Here is a 19,602-nt window from a genome sequence, read left to right on the forward strand (position 1 = left end):
TTTTTTTTTGTTCGCACTGACAATGTTTTTAAGGATTGTTAAGACTAAACGACCTTTGACAGTAACAGTAACAGGGACATTTTGTCCTCTCTTTCTTTGAATGCGCATCTTCAATTAAAAAGACGTTATATTGCTTTTAATATATATGTGTGTGTGAGACCACGAGAAACCGTGATTTTTAGGTGCGTTAAACTGGTTCTAAAATAATTTTATTTTTTATATGAAAATGAAAATGAACACGTTTTTAATCTGAGACATAAATTATTTTTAAAAATATTTTTATTAATTTTATCAAGAAATTATTTTTAGTATAAAAAAATTTATTTATCTCTCTCTCTCTCTCCCTCCCTCTCTGCTCGAGAGAGGAGAAAAAGGAAACAAAAAATGAAAAACGACTAAAAGCTGTTTTTCATTTCTCTCCCATTTTACACTAAATTAAAAAATCGTTTTCATTTCTATTTTTTATCTTTAATTGTACCAAACGCCGTTTTTCTCGTGTTTTCATTTTTTCTTTCTCAAAAAATGTGAAAAATAAAAATAAAAATAACTCCAAACACAACCTTTGTTTTCTTTTGTCTGTTTTGAATTCTTCTTGAGATATTTTGATGTGATTAAAAAAAAAAATACAAAAACTTACATATAGAGCTGATGGACTATGGAAAGAGTTTGGGGCCTTTAATTCTTGCTCTAATGTCACCAAAATCAGTCTAAGCAAACCCCTTATATTAGTTTAATAAATTACTAATCAATTGAGAAATTATCAGCAGAATATTATACTCAAAATATCGTCTAAGTTATTTATTAATATGATTTCTAGATGGCTCGATCGCTTTTTTTTAAGCTTAATTATAGTAATCGAGAGAAGTTACTCGAATTAATCATGAAGTTTTGCCACTAATCATAGTGTTGGTGTTGCATAAAGGATGGAAGATTAATGATTAAAAGCTACAATTAAGAAATAAAACACACCCACCCACACAGACACACAAAATATGCCACGTATTTTTTTTTTTTCGTTTTGGCGTTTCTGTGTTTTTATAAGTGTTGTATGCATGTTCTTTTGGAGTGTAACTTGAGTGTAGTTTTTGAGTTGAATTTGAGTTATAACTTGAGTTGAAGTTGTAACTTGAATAAAGTTGAGTGAAGTTGAATAAAATTGGAATTTAAAATAACGTGAACTTGAATAAAGTTGTAATTTGAGTTTAAACTTTTTCTGAGTTTTGTTGTAAAATAAAAACCCCAAATTTCCCTAATCTGTTGCATGAACCTAGGTTCCAACAATTCAAATGACGTTTTTGTTATTATTATTATTTTTTGAGGGGCAATTCACATTAGTTTTTGATGGTTGGCAATTCACATTAGTTAAGCGCGAGTGCGCGTGTGAAATGAAAGAACCGTGTAGAAGAAAAGCAAAACTTTGGAATTAGTCGTGTTTCTGTTTTACAAAAATTAAAGGATATTAGACTGAACTCAACTTAGTAAAACTAACTTGTTAGAGGAGGAGTGTCCTCACCTTATTAAGTGAATTATGTCAATATCTCCAGCCAATGCGGGATTCTAATACGTCCCCTCACGCACAGCGTAGACCATGCCAAATCGTTGCGATAAGTCAATATTGGGGACCCAACATTATAAAACTGAGTCTGCTATGATATTATTTTATAAAAATCAAAGCATATTGGGTCTAACTCAACTTAAAAAAACCGGCTTGTTATGGAAGGATTGCCCTCACCTTATTAAGTAAATCATGTCAATATCTCCGACCAATGTGAGATTCTAATATTTTGCTTAATGAGACCGTAAGTTCATCATTAAAATATTTTGGTAGATAGTTTTTGCATTTAAGAATAAGGGTAACAAGATATATTCATTTTAGTAGTCAAACAATATTACAAGCTAACAAACAAGCTAATCGTGATAATCTTCTCCTTTTGTTTTCCATGCTTTTTTTTTTTTGTTGAACTTTTTCTTCTTAATTTTTTTCCAACTTCAATACCTATATATTTCCTTCCAAACAATTACTTATTAAGAAAATCCCTACTCAAATCATGTAGACTAAACTAGTACATAAAAACAACCATTAACTCTTTGCTTACTCAAGGCTTGGTATAATAATTAAACGAGACAAAACCAGTACTATATAATATTGCGACCATATCAACCGCCATTCCTTGCTATCTCCAGACGCTGCACAGACTTGATGAAGCTTCTGCAAAACCAATATCATTAATCATCATTAGTAACAAAAACAAATTACAAAACACACTAAAAATTTAGGCCCATTTAGTTCGTTATTTTGAGTTTTTAATTCGAATTGAGATGTGACTTTATGTGACAGTTTTTTTACTGTAGTAAAAAAGTTAGATGTGACTGTTTTTTAGAGTTTTTTACTATAGCAAAACTCGAATCGGTAAAATGAACGAGGCATTAGTAATTGTATCGGAATGTATGCACTTTATAACACGAGCATATTTTTTCTTTCCCTCACTAATTAATTCTCTGTCCATTTAGATATATACCCAAAAATATTAAGATAATTAAACTACGAAAAAGAAAAATTAGAAGATATATAGAATATATATACGTACTTCCAAGGAACATCTCCTGCGAGTAGCCAATCGCCTTCTTTGTCTTGATAAGTGAGTCTGTAACTTCCACGATCTTCAGTACATTTTCCATCATCTGCACACATAAATTTATGTAAGATTTTTTTTTTTTTTTTTTTTGATGAGATGAAGTTAGTATTTGTGGATGGAAAAGTAAAAAACTTACATGAGTTGGTAAACATGGTAATTAAGGCGTTTTTAAGGGAGTAATAAGAGTTGTGGAGGGTGAGATCAATCTTCCTTGCTATTGGCACGCCTTCCATCTTGACCTTTACGTACATGGAATTATTAATAATGGACGGTGATGATGAATTTGATCCGCTGATCATGATATTCTTAGCCATTGATATTAATGGAGTGCGCTTTTTAATTATCTGATGATGACCTACGCGTCCACCGTTGTTTTGAAGGATAAGCTCCCTTTTTCTCGATGATGTAATTGGTGGCCACCCAACAATGTAACTTTCTTCATCACTCTCACTCCTAATTACCCAAGTTGACAAAGTTTTATAATATATCATGATCAGTAATTGCTTTTTTAAGTTCAAAATATATTATCAAAATGTGTACACAATATAGGGATCTAATTATTTAATCAAATTAATTAACTTGCCAATAAAATCATGTAATGTCACCAAAAGTTAGTTTGCAACTGATGACCCGTCATGATGATAATTATAATATATTATAAGGCTGGAAAGCTCTAAAATATAAGAAAAGCAGATTATGAATGGGAGATTTATGCCTCTTAAAAAAGGGATAAACTTTGCCTAATTTGGGAAACTGTTTTCTATATATTTACTATTAAGTATGGATTTTTTTGTTTTCCTTTTATATCATTAATTGGATCTTTTTAACTAAGTAACAAGGCAAAGCATAAAATAATTAATGTTTATATATCCTCTCGGGATTTTTCTTTTATTCTTTATTTTTGAAAGGTTGGCTTTCCAGCGAAGCGTAAAGAAATGGAGTACTAATGGGAGGAAACCACATTACTAGGGAAATACTAATTAGTAGCACTATGTTAGGATTATTGCCCATAAAAACATAATACAATACGTATATTCCTGGTAAATTAAAGAAGGAAAAGAAACAGTACTTAAAAGGTTTATCTTCTTCTTTAATTTCCCCCCCACTTTTTCATCATTCAATTTGTTTCTTTTAGAAGACAACACAAATTAATGTCGACATAAATTAAAAAAAAAACAAGATTGTGTGGAATCTTCTAGCTTTAATACTAAGAGAAATTAAACAGCTTTTATGAAGCAAGTGTTTCTATAATTTTCTTTTTCTTAAATGAGAATCCTCCGGTGACCTAATACCAACCCTACAACACATAATTGTGTGTGTGTGTGTAAATTCTATATACGTAATCTTAATTGTTATATACAGTAGTTTTATATTTATATACCATGAAAGGCACATAATCACTCGATTGAACTCACTTGTTGATGATGGGGTGAGAATCTCTCTTCTTATGTCCCTTCCTATCATCCTCCTCATTCGGCTGGCCATCCCACACCAAGAAATGCGGTGCTGCTTCATCTCCGATCTTCCGGCCAAAAGCTCCCTCGAAACTGCGCTTGCTTTTCGATATTGCAAACGAACCACAATCATCTGGCTCGAACCTACGATCATTCATGTCAAAACCTTTGATCATGGGACTGTGAACCGGAAGGGCCAAACCAAGTTGAAGCTCCATAGATAACATGATATATAAATATATATATATATATATGTAGCTATAGATCACAGAAATATAACTAAACAGTGTATATATATACAGGACTAGCTAGATCAGTTGGCAATATAGGGTGAAATGGGGGTTATTTTTAATTTGTGTTACTTAACTTGGTCACATATATATATATATATATACTAAACTAGGTATAATTGAACACTCATATATATAAGGGGAGAGGGGGATATATGTGGAGAGGTGAAAAGGACCGATGTCTTGTGGAAGACAGGAAGTAGAGGGACAGCATGGTAGTTGGGTCGGCTAAAAGAGTGGCACTGACGTAGACAGCTTAGTAAAGAGTTACACCAACGTGTTTGGACCGCTAACCCAATATTGCGCTCTCGGCTCTTCTCTCTCACCGGTGAAAAATCGTTACGCATTGTGTGTAAATTCTATATACGTAATCTTAATTGTTATATACAGTAGTTTTATATTTATATACCATGAAAGGCACATAATCACTCGATTGAACTCACTTGTTGATGATGGGGTGAGAATCTCTCTTCTTATGTCCCTTCCTATCATCCTCCTCATTCGGCTGGCCATCCCACACCAAGAAATGCGGTGCTGCTTCATCTCCGATCTTCCGGCCAAAAGCTCCCTCGAAACTGCGCTTGCTTTTCGATATTGCAAACGAACCACAATCATCTGGCTCGAACCTACGATCATTCATGTCAAAACCTTTGATCATGGGACTGTGAACCGGAAGGGCCAAACCAAGTTGAAGCTCCATAGATAACATGATATATAAATATATATATATATATATGTAGCTATAGATCACAGAAATATAACTAAACAGTGTATATATATACAGGACTAGCTAGATCAGTTGGCAATATAGGGTGAAATGGGGGTTATTTTTAATTTGTGTTACTTAACTTGGTCACATATATATATATATATATACTAAACTAGGTATAATTGAACACTCATATATATAAGGGGAGAGGGGGATATATGTGGAGAGGTGAAAAGGACCGATGTCTTGTGGAAGACAGGAAGTAGAGGGACAGCATGGTAGTTGGGTCGGCTAAAAGAGTGGCACTGACGTAGACAGCTTAGTAAAGAGTTACACCAACGTGTTTGGACCGCTAACCCAATATTGCGCTCTCGGCTCTTCTCTCTCACCGGTGAAAAATCGTTACGCATCATAATGATAAAATGAATTCGAGTTCCGCTCCTTTAAATATATATAAATAAATAAATAATTGACTCACCCCATTTAACAGGCTATTGATCTCTTATGATTTAAGACCGAATCCTTAAGAAGTCCAAATTCTCCATTTAACAGGTTGATATTCATCATTTCTTCTACTTCCAACCTTGATCAATATGGTCTTCTTGTCCCCTGTGCACTAACAAATTCTCAAGAATATTATCTCGCCTGTTCAATTTATTACAATACAAGCTATTAGTGCTTACGACTTATAATTAAGGAAACGCGATTTCTGTACGGTAATTAAGGTCTGTGGTTTTGATTTCATGTGTAAATTACTTTGAACGCACGATTGCTTATGGTTTTGACGTGTGTAACAGCACTAATAATGATGATGATCATCTTATTATGTTTATCCAAAACTTCATACGATCGAGGATGTTTCACCATTTCTTTTTTTTCCCCCTTGGGATCATATATCCATGTATCTCATAAAATAACTTCAAAGTTGTAATTTAATTGTGCAATTGTGTAGCGTCTCCACCAATTAGTATATATATATATATATATATATATACATAAATTTTACTTTCCGGATCCGAATCATTACCGATTACTAAAATCAAATATTTACTACTCAAGTGCATAGCACACGTTTTCATTCACACACACACACACACATAGTTTAAGATCCTTAAAAACCGTTTAGTTCGTCGGTTCAAATTTTTAATTTGAGTTGAGATGTGATTTTATGTGAGAGTTTTTTACTGTAACAAAAAGGTTAGATGTGACTGTTTCTGAGAGCTTTTTACTGCAGCAAAACTAAAAATCTAAACTCGAATCGGTGAAATGGACGGGACCAATAACCCCAAGTCCAACAATGTGTAATGAAGTAGTTGCAAACTTGACTTTTATATATTAATAACTAATAAAGTTCGGCGAGTGGCATATATATATATATATGTATATATATATTTTTATTAGAATAAGTAGTTCGTGTACATGAGTTTAAATCCTAAACAAGTCCAATATGTCGGCAAACACAGCTTCAAACATCTAATGATGCATTGAACTCCATCTTTTCAAACTTTCATCAATAACGGGTACTAGCCAATTATTATGATTATTACCAAAACACACATATATTCCCCTTTGATCTTATCGATTGACATGACGAATAATATCATCATAATATTTCAGAAGTTATACTACTATGCTCAAAAATTAAACCCCCCCATCAAATTTCTCTGTTAAAAATAGCGAGGATTCTCTTTGTCGGAGTTCAGCTCTACAATTCCAATCCAATAATGGGGGGAGAGAGAGAGATATATGCCTAAGAACAAAACAACCGACCACGTATTATACGTTTGGTATCTGTTCTTGCCGTGTGTTCATGCATACAGAGTGTAGGGCTCAATTTTGCCGGGGCATCAAGCTTTGTTTGGAATATATAGGAAAACGATATATATAATATATATGTGCGTATATATATATACATATACTAGTTAGGCCTAATTTTGCCCCTTGTGAAGTCCACGTGAAAAAATCAGCAAAATGGGCACGACATGTTTAATTAGCCATATAGTCCACGAACCCAGAGTGTGTCTGGTTACACGCATAACAATTACAATCTTCAAAAAGGCCAACTCAACGATCAGTCTCGTCAATCCTGCCTGGATTATTGACTCTCGTGTTGAGGAACAGGTCGACCCAAAATTATGTGCAGTGTCCTTTTTAGCTGGCACTACGATACAGTACTAGTTCATGACCTGTTCCAATTTCCAAATGAATCATTGTATTTAGTTGGTGAATTCGTGTCATGATATTTGAATCATAATTCGTGATTCGTTACAGTATTTTCTCTCATAAAAAACACATAAATTGAAAATGATTTTAAATCCATGAACCAATCATGATTCTGTATATATATGGCACAACCCAAAAGAAATAAAAAAAAAAAGAACATGATTCCTGAATCGAATAATCTTGTCAATTTTGATGAGTACATGATGATATATGGAGGGAGCTAGGTAGGTAGCTAGTTCGTGTAACTAATACTTGAAAACCAAGTTGAATAATTAAATTTTTGAACTTTTTTGGCAAGTGGGTATATGGAGAATAAAAACTCGTGGTAAAATTGCTTCTTTTGAGTTTTGGGGGGGTTACCCTTGTGGTGCTTGGTCGAATAGTAGATGTCACTATATTTAGTTAGGGCTGATCATGTTATGAATCTTTGAATATGATTAATTTTATTATAAGGTGTCTTTTCTAACTTTTAAATCAAACTTTAAAAGTGTATATATATGAACGAGTTTTTATTGGTTACTTTTCATCAAAAGTCACTTCTAAATATAAAAATTTAGTGACGTAGCGTGATAAGAATATAATTTTATTAATTTTTTTTATTAATTTAAATATAGAAATTTAATGACCTAGCATGATAAGAATCTAATTTCATTAATTATCATTAATTTTTTTTGTCAATTATTTAATTTATTACAATAATCAGATTAATATTTTATAATTAAAATAATAATACCTATTAATAAGTAAATATTAAAACCACACCCTTATGTTTAAATGTTAGAGTTGCTGAAATTTGATCGGAAGCTAGACCCATGATGCACGCATATAATCTTATAATATAATCGGTTACGGGCTTGGGTTTAATTTTGTGAGTATAGTGACACTATGGGGACTAAGAATTTACCAAAATTTGGATACTGATCGCTACTTTTGGCAACTGCATAATACTTTCTTAAGTTTTATTTATGCAAAATTCTACGGTTTATCTTTATCGGTTAAAGTAATCAAAAGTCAAAATTTATCAAAATCTCCCTCAAGGAACATGGAATAGGTATATGTTCTTTCTATGGAGTCTAGTCGCAAGAACATATTTAAACTTGAGATTCCGTATGTTGGGTATGCTACGGATTCGTGTAAAGGACCAATCGAAGTGAGGGTCTTAGACAAGTAGTATTTGGAGTGGATTCTTAAATGACGTTAACTAAGATTTGATTGCGTCTCTCTCTTATCAGTTGTAACTTTTAAAAAGAATGATTGCATTATTTAAAAAAAAAAAAAACGGTTAATAGCTCTGTTAGTCTCTGAATTTTAAGTACAGTGACATTTTAGTCATTGAACTTTTAATTTAGGCATATTTAGTCTTTAAACTTTCACTTTTTAACAATTTTGATCGCTGACAGCAATATTAACGAATGATTCCTGAAATTTAACAAAGATAAACATGTATTCGTCGCGTGACAATTTAAAATTTTAGAGAAGGAATTACGTATATACAAAATTTTCTTTTATTACTATTAGAGCATATTAAAAACTATAATATTTTATAAATACCGTAACTATTTATGTAAAATTTTCTGTTATTATGCGATAATAATGTGATTATCTAAACTAAATTTTAGAAAGAGTTTGTCAATTTTATTATTAGAGACTAAAACTATAAAAGAATGAAAGTTCAGTGACGAAATATGCCTAAATTAGAGACTAACATAGCTATTAATATTTAACCAGAAAATCAATTATGCTTATATATATATATATATATATTGTTTTTATGAGCGGCATCTTCAAGGGGTTTGACATTTTTAACTAGTTTTTCTTCAACTCTTATAGCTAGCTAGACCAGACCAATACAGAAGCATATTAAAAATTTTACGGTTAGAGATCCACCTAGACCTAGATGGCCAAATCATGAAAAGAGGGACCGAAATATATATAAGGACTTGATGGTTGAACTTAAATACCTAACAGATGAGCCTCTCCCGAATAGAGCCGAACCATGCATCATTAAGTAAGTTATTATTTTGCCCGTGTTGAAAAAGTACTCTAGTTATAACCTAACTATATTCATTACATGCGAATTTTACTTGGTCCACTTTATTAAGTGCAAAAGAACAACTCCTTCATAGTCAAGTAGTGGATGTAGCATTATTCCTATGTACATATTCTTTTGTCGTTTTCTCAAAGCATATATCTCACGCAATTAATAGTAGAGAATTTTTTTAAAAGCCGGATCAAGAAGCTGCTTTATCCAAGGCACTTTCATTTTCGTGTCCCGTTCATCTCACAATGTTACACTCATGAATTATTAGGGCAGAAAATCTGAACTTTGCTTTGCTATATAGCTAGGTGCATAAACATGTGCATGAAAATTTAAAAAGGGTAAGCGTGGGGGGACATGGTAAGCTTCACTTTTTTGTCATTAGGGTTACCAACATTTGGATTAGACCATTGGGACAACTATTATCGTCCATATTTGTTTGGCTTCTTATGTAACTTTTCTTCCTTTCTGCGCAACATGTTTACACAAACTTGTCTTCTCGGATAAGATCGACGTAAGCATCCTAGCTATAGTTAAGACCGTCCTGAAAATATACATATATGGTCCGTTTAGTTCGTTGATTCGAGTTTTTAATTCGAGTTTATATGTGACTTTATGTGAGAGCTTTTTACTGTAGCAAAAAAGTTAGATGTGACTATTTCTGAGAGCTTTTTATTGTAACAAAACTCAAATCGGTAAAATGAACGGGGCCATAATATACACACATATGGTGCTATTGTTTGATTGTTTGGAGTTTCATCCCAGCAAGCATGTTCCCTTGTGTCAAAATGTAGCATCTTAGGTATCCACATGCTTCCCTCATTGTATAATGAGCTTTGAAAAAGACATAATATATATGTGTGTATATATATATATATATATATATATATACACACACACACATACAAGCTAACGGAGTGAAAAGACCTATCATAGCATGATGAAGATCAGATGGGGTAGTCTTTTGATTAGTTTGTTTTCTTTCGTGTTTAATTCAAAAGCATTATTTCCTAGATTATAAGTACTAAAGTTTATAGTTATGTGTAAATGTGAACTTAGTTCATGATTAGATTCCTTTAATCATTAGTTCGTTTAATTCCTAGGAACCAGCCGCAAAAAAGGTCGTTTTCTAGGAGGGTGGATATAAGACACCGAGCTGAAAACATAATTATATTGTTTTGTTCATTTTCATGACATACTTAATCCTAGTCAATATTAAAAAAAAAAAAAAAAAGGTTTTATGCTTATCTTCTTCTAATTTTTCATGTTCAACAAGGCATCATTAAGCATTCTAAATTTATCATCAAATTGAGGACAAAAGCAGATCAGATGTAAACGCAATGAAAGAAGGGAAGAAACAGAGACATGAACATCAACGTCAGATATTAGACACCAAATTTGGTTAACAGAAAAAGGAAAAAGTATAATATGCCTCCAATAACTCATCAAAAAAGAAAATAAAGGAAAAAAAACATCGTACATTACCTATAATCAATATTTAAATAGAAAAAAAATTAAAAATACCACTTGAAATGGTAAAAAAATATTATTTATATCACTCCACTTAAAAATAAAAATTGTCATTCAATTAATGAAAATTCTCTCGAGTAATGTTCCAAACAAAAACATTGGGAGTTAGGCTTTAAAAAGTTCAAGATTTTTTTTTTTTGATAAATAAAAGTGTTAGATTTAAAAAGATACATATTAAGAGGATCAAGAATATGAAAGATAATTGTGCATGCTAATTAATCTTTCTGAATTATGGCTCGTAAAATTTAGCATGATTTGTGATCGCTAATGATTACCGTTATTAATATAATTTAACCTAATTAAAAATACACTTATTAGTTATCTATGATCGGCATACTGTTAGGAACGACACAAGCCAAAATTTTACTGTTTTTCAATTTTTTATTTACTTAAAAAACAATATTTTTCATGCAGCTTTAGCTAACAAAGTACGTACGCATCTAGAGATTGATGGAATATAGGCTGTATAGCGAAATGATATTGTTTCGTTTTATAATAGTATCAGAAAACAAATTACAGAAGTTTGATAAAATGCATGGAGATGAGGAAAAGAAAACTGTAAACAAATCGTTGTTACATTTAGGAAAATAGTAGAAAATAGGCCAATATAAAAAGCTTAAGAAAGTATATAGGCAAATTTTTAGTTATAGAAATTAATAAACCATAATTTGTCAAGTTATGGTTCATAACCTGATAAATTATGAATAAACTTGTCAAGTTATGGTTCATAGCTAGACAAGTTATGGACAAAAATCGTGAATTATAGACAATAACTTGTCAAGTTATGGTTCATAACTGGACAAGTTATGGACGAAAACAGTAATTTATCCTATTTAGTAACTTATGTAAACTATTGATCTATTAATTTTAATGCATCTCAAGTCTTGACCTATTTTCTTCTTTCTCCCTTACATTTACACAGTAATTTTGCATTTGGGCCAGTAGCCCTGCACCACTTCCCGTCGCTGCTAAATTTATATAGCGATCATAAAAATGATGAAGGGAATGAGGAATTTTTTTTAGCAAAAAAACAAAAATACATGATGTCATTTTAGAAATTGAATGAGCCCTTTGTTTCATATATTTATATCTAAATTATTAATTTTATTACAATATTTTTTTTTCAAAAAAAATTTAAATTTCAAACGTTAAATTTAAGAATTATAGTTTGATTATATGTTTCAAATTGTCCTCAGAGCTTTTTTATTTTTATTTTTATTGCCTTTTATATTTTGTCAACTATTGGAAAAGTCAAGAGTCCAGTTAGTCTACATTTAGAGCCCAACACCATAAATGGGTTGCTCCATGAGAGAATTCAGAGCCCAACACCAATAGGCCTATAGCTTGAAGAAAAAGTCTACCCGTTGTGGGCAACTTGGTAACCATCTGGTTGGCCGGTCTAATATAAACTGAATCCGACCAGTTACCTCCTTATTAAGGGCAGTTCAATTGACTCGTTAAAATTGAGAAGTTGACTTAAAAAGTCTTTTGTAAAAAAATGCCGTGATAAAAACTTAGATATCTTTCATTTCACCGATTCGAATTTTATTACCGTAAAAACTCTTAGAAATAGTTATATCTAACTTTTTTACTGCATAAAAAGTTTTCACATAAAGTCACATGTCAACTTAAATTAACGAATTAAACGGGTCTTAAATTGTGATTCGAACTTCGGAATACCATTCTGCCCTTCCCATTTCCAAAACTTTACATAATGCTCCTTTTGTCCAAGTTAAATAAAAGATAAAAACAAAAGTGGGGTGAAGACCGAGTCAAGGATAGAGAATCGGCCGGGTTACCCGCTCACCGAGTTGGGGATATTCGACTTCAAGTTTGGGCTCGCTCACTTTTAGGACTCGTCTTCGTCTTCGTCGCTTTAAGTCTCTTTTCGCAATAACGTTTCAGCTCAGCGATCAGAGTCTTTAGAGAGAGATTCTAGAGATGTCTCTGAAGGCGTCGGGCTCCGGCAAAAACCTGATGCTTCCAATTTCGGATCCTCCGAGGGACGAAGATAGGGAGAGGCTCTTCCACAGAGATGGCGATGATAAGCTCTTCAGAGGATCCACCATGACCAAGCGAGGAGCTTACGCTGCCATCTCCTACATGTCTTGCGCTGGTACTTTTTTTTTTCTTTTTCTTTTTTCATCTCTTTTTCCATTGACGACCTACATTATTTGTTTTCCTTTTGTAAGACTAGCTTTTTTTTTCCTTTGTTTTGTTTAGTTTGGGTTTATGATTAACGCACAATTGGGGAAAAATTTTGGTTTAATCTCCCCATCATTTTGGTGTTCGGTTGATGTGAGTCTTTTTGCTAACATTTCTTAACGTGTTAAGACAAAGTTGCGTTTTCTGGCATTGGGAATTTTATGTTTGAGACGTCCAAAAGGAAAAAAGAAAGAGAATTGGGACGAGATTTTTGCGGAGTTTTTAATTTTTGAAATAATCAGAGGTGATTAGTTTTTTTGCCCATCTGTTTTGCAGTGCTTTTGGTTATGTTCAACAAAGCAGCTCTTTCTTCTTATAACTTTCCCTGTGCAAATGTCATCACTCTCATTCAGGTAGATTCCACATCACCTCATTTCTGGACTTTCAAAAGGGTTGTGTTGTTTTGTGTTGCTCTTCCTTTTTACATGGATTTCTTTGATGCTAATTACGAATTTACGATTATTGAATGAATGCAATATTGTGAGTTACAATAGATTATTGTAGTTTCTAGGGGGTATTCAGCTTAACCACAGGATCTAAATTATGGATTATAAGCTGTTTCATCAGCATAGAAACTCTTTATACAGGAAGAATAGCGGTCAACTGGCTAAACAAATGGGAAAGGATGCAACTTGGGAGCTTAGAAAATTCAAAATTCCGATGCTTTAACTTTTATTTGATTAGTTCAGGCGCAAAATATGTTCAATCATAGTTCAATAGTTCTAAGAATCATAACTCAAACATCTAACTAATTTTTTGTCTTTTCTCATTCAGCTTTCCACCTGCTCCCATTCCCCAGGCGTTTTTTTTTTTAGGGACTTTTGGTTTAGGTTTTAATTCTTCATTTTTGTTGTTGTTGTAATTCCCATGATATTTTCGTCTCCCTCTGTCTGCTCTCACGTCATTGGAATTCTGTCGTGATGATAGTTTATACATTGTACAGTATTTCATTAACTTAATTTTTTTTTTCTTTTTTCGTATAGCTGTCATGTATAATATCCATGTGGCTTGTATTTTGAACACCTTCAATTGGAATGTCACTGCAGATGATATGTTCATGTTGTTTTCTTTATATATTAAGACGCTCGAAGATAATTTCTTTCACGGTTGGCGAGTCTTTGGCAGTTCCTGATAATTCCTTGATACTTGTGCCACTAAAGACTGTGAGGCATACCCTTCCTCTTGCAGGAGCCTATTTGCTTTACATGGTATGCATGACATAATATTGCAAACACATTTCTCTGGCTGATGACATGTGAGCACTTGACTTTTAGTTGTAATATGTGTTAACATTCACCCATTATTTAATTTGTGCTTGAAAGCTAGCTACCATGGAGTCTGTCCGTGGAGTAAACGTTCCCATGTATACCACCCTCAGGAGGACAACAGTGGTATTTACTATGATAGTGGAGTACATTTTGGCGGGACAAAGATTTACATCTTCTATTGTAGGAAGGTAAACGACCCTTATGCTTCATTTTGTGTATGTATGATGATGTTAGAAATTTGTAGATAATAGCACGTTTTTTTCTTTATTGTGAATGCCAAACTTTCTCGGTTTTCATCCTCGTGGGATAAAGGCATGAAGACCTATTTTGTTGATGAATGGAATTTTACTTTTGTATTTTTTGGTATTGAAAAATAAAAACATGGAGAAGTTAGAATGATTAGGTGGATAATATGCTCTTGGGAAACTATTGTGCGACCCTTCTTTAGGTGGTAGTTGGTGTGGGCTACACAGTTGCCAGACCTGCATATGCTGTTAGATTAGATTTATGTTTCTAACACAAAATATGGACATCCTCCCACCCTCCTTGTCCTCCTATCTCATGCATGATTTTTCCTATTGCAAATATAGATACACTGATGAAAATGTTCAAACTGTAGCATATGAAGAATCCTGATAAAGTTTTTATTTGTTGCTGAAATTAGTTTGTAGACGCTTGGCTTAACTGGCCATATTTCTGAATCTGATTCCCTCATTTAACTGAAAATTCCAAGTTATCAGTGTTGGATTGATCATTCTTGGTGCATTTATTGCTGGAGCTCGGGACTTCTCATTTGATGCCTATGGCTATTCTGTTGTTTTCTTGTCGAACATCACCACTGCAATATACCTTGCAACCATAGCCCGTATTGGTAGTACTTTTAAATTTTCATTTTAGACAAAATCGTTACATTTCTACTTACTAGCTTAACACCGTTTTCAAATATAAACTAAAATTTGCTGTTTCACAGGGAAATCCAGTGGTCTCAACAGTTTTGGCCTTATGTGGTGTAATGGTAAGCTTATAGATCCTCTAACGTAACCCATGCCTTTGGAATTTTTTTGTGATATTTCCCCGCACAAGGAGAAAAACCCCGTTAAATCTAATTGCATATCTGAACAGAAAATAACGTTGCTCTTTCTGTAAACAGGAATTATTTGTGGACCAGTTTTGCTGTTATGGACATTTACTTGGGGTGATTTGAAGGCAACTTTCAATTTTCCTTTTCTTCTTTCTCCGGGTTTTATGGTACTTCCTCTTCACCAAATAGAACTTGCTCTTTTCATACACAGTTGACTTCATGCTCAGAAAGTTGACCAAAGCTTCTGGAATGTTTTCTAAGTTTCTGTTTACTGCTAAACTTTGCTTGTTTCTTGCGCAGGCTGTGTTGCTTTGTTCCTGTATTCTCGCTTTCTTCTTGAACTACAGTATATTTCTTAACACAACGCTAAATTCAGCACTCACGCAGACAATTTGTGGTAATCTGAAGGTTTGTCTGCAGTTTGCATCTTCCTTGTCCTCTGCTTTCCGCAACAGAATTGTGTATACTGAATATAAAAGAACTTCCAACTCTTTAACTTTTGGTTATTGTGATGTTATAGGATTTTTTTACCATTGGCCTTGGCTGGATGCTATTTGGCGGGCTTCCATTTGACCTAGTGAGTATCAACTTTTCTCTCTTTTAAACTGCTCAATCTGGTAGTATATTTGATGTACCGCAATTTTTGCTTTCACTCTTGTGAATGAACCTTGTGCGTATCTTCTTGTAGTTTAACATAATTGGGCAATTCCTCGGTTTCCTTGGCTCTGGGTTGTATGCATACTATAAGCTCGTAGGGAAGTAATTCTAAAGCTTGGATAATTATTTCAATTGGAGATGATCAACGGCTGACATTGATTAACTTCATCTTCTGCTGGCGATTATCATGGTTCTTGGCTTGTGGAATATGGAAGTTGATATTGATGCCTTTACACACAGGATATTTCTGCCAAGTGAGAAGCCCCTGATCCTGTTTCTCTAGGAAAAGACAGACTTAGTTTTAGATTGGTGACTTTAGAAACCAATACTGCATAGAAGCAACTTTTTTTTTCCCCCACTCTCTCTCTTTAATATGTCGGTATAGGAGACTCTGCTTGGCAATGTTGTTTAGGAGGTTGTTTTCTAACCCCCGTGAGTCCTTTGACATCAAATGCTAATAGTTATCAAGAAACGAATAGCAATTAGAATTGTTGAGTACGGTTGTTGTAAAAGTTACATTCTCGATACCATATTCTAATTAAATGATAACCTACTGATAAGTTTGATTTGTTTACTTAACCAACTTTTGGTTACTGTTATCTCATTTTGCATTTCAGCACTACAAACAAAACAAATGGAACATGCTAAAGGCTGTGTTCATTCTTTAGAAGCTATCTCGTTCGGTTTAGTTGCGTTTCTCCTCTGGGTTTGATCGAATTTGACCTGAAGCTTGGTTATAGCTATTACCATTCTTCTGTTTTGGTGATAATAGTACTCAAAACTTGCATCTCCAGGGAAGTTTCTGATCCTGAATAGCATTGTTGTTAGCGTTCATATCAGAGATTTTTTTGAAACGCGGTGGAGCTGAGCAAAACAATGGCGAATAATGTGGCTTTTCGGTCTTGCATTGCGCCTCCTGTGGAGGGAGTGACAGACCTTTGGCATGCCGCTGGGGGTTTGGGGATTGACGAGAGCAAAATATGATGTTGAAGTTTCTGATCCTGAATAGCATCGTTGTTAGCGTTCATATCAGAGGATTTTTTGAAATGCCGTGGAGCGGAGCAAAACAATGGCGAATAATGTGGCTTTCCGGTCTTGCATTGCGCCTCCTGTGGAGGGAGTGATAGACCTTTTGCATGCCGCTGGGGGTTTGAGGATTGACGAGAGCAAAATATGATGTTGTGTTGAAGTTTGACATCATCTACTGGACTCAGAAAAAAAAAAAAAAAAAAAAAAAAAAAAAAGTTAATAAAATACAAATCACAACCAAACAGAAACGACCAGAAAAATGAAGCTGTCAGAGGACATAATAAACGATAATGTATGGAACGATAAAAAATTAAAAACGACGATAAAGATGAAACTAAGTGAGAAGTGTGAAAAAATGAAAGTCATGCATAAATAAACTGTGAAATAATCCAAAATGAATGACCTATAAGAAGATAGACGACAACGACATTGAAAATGATAATGACGTGAGAAACGACAACGTAAGCAAAGCATTGATTTATTCCAAAATAAGAAATACAAAAACGACAATCAAGGAGAAATGATGACAAAATTCACGCAGCCAAAGGACACAACTGAACGACAACAATGAGAAAACAACAGAATATATGAAACGTCAATAATATGATATACGACAAACAAACGGAGACTTCGGAAAACAACAACGAAGTTGACATTTATAAACGGCAATGTACGAAAAAAAAAGTGATAAACTACGCAACCACAATATTGTAAGAAACAGCAAATCAAGAAAACGAGTAATGACTGTATAGATGGACCAGGACAACAAAAGAGAAAAATGACTAAAATTTTTACATATTTTTACTGTGAAACGACAATAGTAATGTACAACAAAAATTGGAGCAGAAACGACAACAAAATAATCAAATGATAAGTAAGAAAAACGACATGAATAAAATGATAAAAGCTGAAGCGGCAGCAAAATGAAAAGGACAACGAAGAATTAAACGACAGCAGGTTTGAGACACGTCAACGAAATAGCTACGATGATAAAGCAGGATACGACAAAAATATGAAAACGACAATATAGAGAAAAAGACGTGAAAAACGACATGGAAATAAGTTAAGAAACGACAAAGTAGGTGCAACGAGGATAGAATGGAGATGACAGAATACAGAGAATTGAAGCGAAAATCTAACAATAAGGTTCATTATTTATTATTTATTTTCTGTTTTTAAAAAAATATTATTCTTGTTTATTTTCTTCAGTAAATAAAAATAATAATAACAAGAGCCCCGATTCTGAACGACTAAACAGCAAACTCAAGGCAACGAAAATCTAATTCTTTACGGTGGATCTCAAAATTATGACGCACTGATAGGAGTAAGTGTTTTTATTATTAGATTAATTTTTTAACGGTTAGATCTGTAATAAAAATAGTTTTATGTGGCGCGTTGTAAATTTTAATATAATTATGTATAAATTTAATCATTAAAAAATTTAATTTAATAGTTAAAAACACTTAGGGGATGTTTGGTTGGAAGATTTAAACCATGATTTGAATAATAGTTCATAGTTCTTTATAGTATTTTCTCTCATAAAAAATACACATAAATTAAAAATAATTCTAATCACATGATTCTAATTTATGAACTAAACGTCTCTTTACTCTATTAGGAACACAAATGAGGATGAACCATAAAATTTCCCAAACAAGAAATAAATCTTTTTAATAATCCATTTATTTGGATTATATATTTATTTTTATAGTGAATAAAAAATGGAAAGAGAGGGAAGAAAAGCTCAAACCGTCTGAGGAATTGCCTCCGACACAAGCACCAAAAGAAAAGAGAGCTTCGAAGCTCCTCCTTCACATCACAAATCACAATTACCAATGCTGATGCGTGTTTTTCTCTCTTAGGAATCTCTCTCTCTCTCTCTCTCTTGAGTAGATATATATTTATAAGATTGAGGACAATGGATTGTGGATTCGGCAACGCTGAGCGCAATGGCTCGTTGCAGGGTCTGCACCAGCGATGACGATTTCGCCTCTCCTCGCTTTTCGCTCGAAACGCATCGACGATCTCTGGCTTTTCCCTTGTCTCCTCTCTCGCTCATAAATGGCCTTTCTCGGAAGAGTGTTTCTCTCTCCTACGATAAGCTTCCTCAGCAGCCCCTGAAGCTCTCCATTCTCAAACTCGACGGCTCATCCTTCGGTAATTGTTTCTTAACCAGATTCAGAAGGAAAAACTTAGTAAACAGTTTTAGGGTTAGGGTTATGGTTGAGTTTCTTTTATATCAGCCCCTCAATTGTGTGGATTGAGGTTTTAATTCGTATAAATTTCGGTAATGGATTATTGTTTACGCCATTATAGGTGTTGAAGTTGCAAAAACAGCCACTGTTGAGGAACTTAAGCGGGCAGTGGAGGCAGTCTTCTGTCCCCTTCCACAGAAAATTTCATGGTGCGTTGGGTTTTTTTTTTTTTATCTTATTATATATATATATATATATATATTTTTTTTTTTTTTTTTTTTTTTTTT

At 33.4% G+C, this 19,602-nt stretch overlaps 3 protein-coding genes across 3 annotated transcripts in view; 2 read left to right on the forward strand and 1 right to left on the reverse strand.

Annotated features, from left to right (window-relative positions):
• LOC21388001 (probable LRR receptor-like serine/threonine-protein kinase At1g56130) overlaps nucleotides 1–4,373 on the reverse strand; it is a 9,789-nt gene extending 5,416 nt beyond the window's left edge. Inside the window, exons 1-5 of the mRNA XM_024161830.1 lie at nucleotides 4,052–4,373; nucleotides 2,773–3,089; nucleotides 2,589–2,682; nucleotides 2,163–2,209; nucleotides 1,396–1,435 (exon numbers count right to left, since the gene is read on the reverse strand). Of these exons, the coding sequence (XP_024017598.1) occupies nucleotides 1,396–1,435; nucleotides 2,163–2,209; nucleotides 2,589–2,682; nucleotides 2,773–3,089; nucleotides 4,052–4,317 (764 nt within the window). The 5' untranslated portion in view covers nucleotides 4,318–4,373. The remainder of the gene's footprint in view (nucleotides 1–1,395; nucleotides 1,436–2,162; nucleotides 2,210–2,588; nucleotides 2,683–2,772; nucleotides 3,090–4,051) is intronic.
• Nucleotides 4,374–12,750: 8,377 nt separating this feature from the next.
• On the forward strand, nucleotides 12,751–16,666 carry LOC21388003 (nucleotide-sugar uncharacterized transporter 3). The gene is made up of 10 exons (XM_010092313.2): nucleotides 12,751–12,996; nucleotides 13,362–13,438; nucleotides 14,132–14,293; nucleotides 14,408–14,541; nucleotides 15,094–15,224; nucleotides 15,324–15,368; nucleotides 15,504–15,601; nucleotides 15,735–15,842; nucleotides 15,955–16,011; nucleotides 16,123–16,666. Exons 1-10 carry the CDS (start codon nucleotides 12,822–12,824, stop codon nucleotides 16,195–16,197), a joined length of 1,062 nt encoding a protein of 353 aa, XP_010090615.1. The 5' UTR covers nucleotides 12,751–12,821; the 3' UTR covers nucleotides 16,198–16,666.
• A 2,209-nt stretch (nucleotides 16,667–18,875) lies between these two features.
• Nucleotides 18,876–19,602, forward strand: part of LOC21388004 — a 2,934-nt gene continuing 2,207 nt past the window's right edge. Inside the window, exons 1-2 of the mRNA XM_010092314.2 lie at nucleotides 18,876–19,277; nucleotides 19,437–19,524. Coding sequence (XP_010090616.1) covers nucleotides 19,070–19,277; nucleotides 19,437–19,524 — 296 coding nt within the window. The 5' untranslated portion in view covers nucleotides 18,876–19,069. The remainder of the gene's footprint in view (nucleotides 19,278–19,436; nucleotides 19,525–19,602) is intronic.

Source organism: Morus notabilis, unplaced genomic scaffold (genome assembly GCF_000414095.1).
Source record: "Morus notabilis unplaced genomic scaffold, ASM41409v2 Scaffold1746, whole genome shotgun sequence".
Taxonomy (NCBI): Eukaryota; Viridiplantae; Streptophyta; class Magnoliopsida; order Rosales; family Moraceae; genus Morus; species Morus notabilis.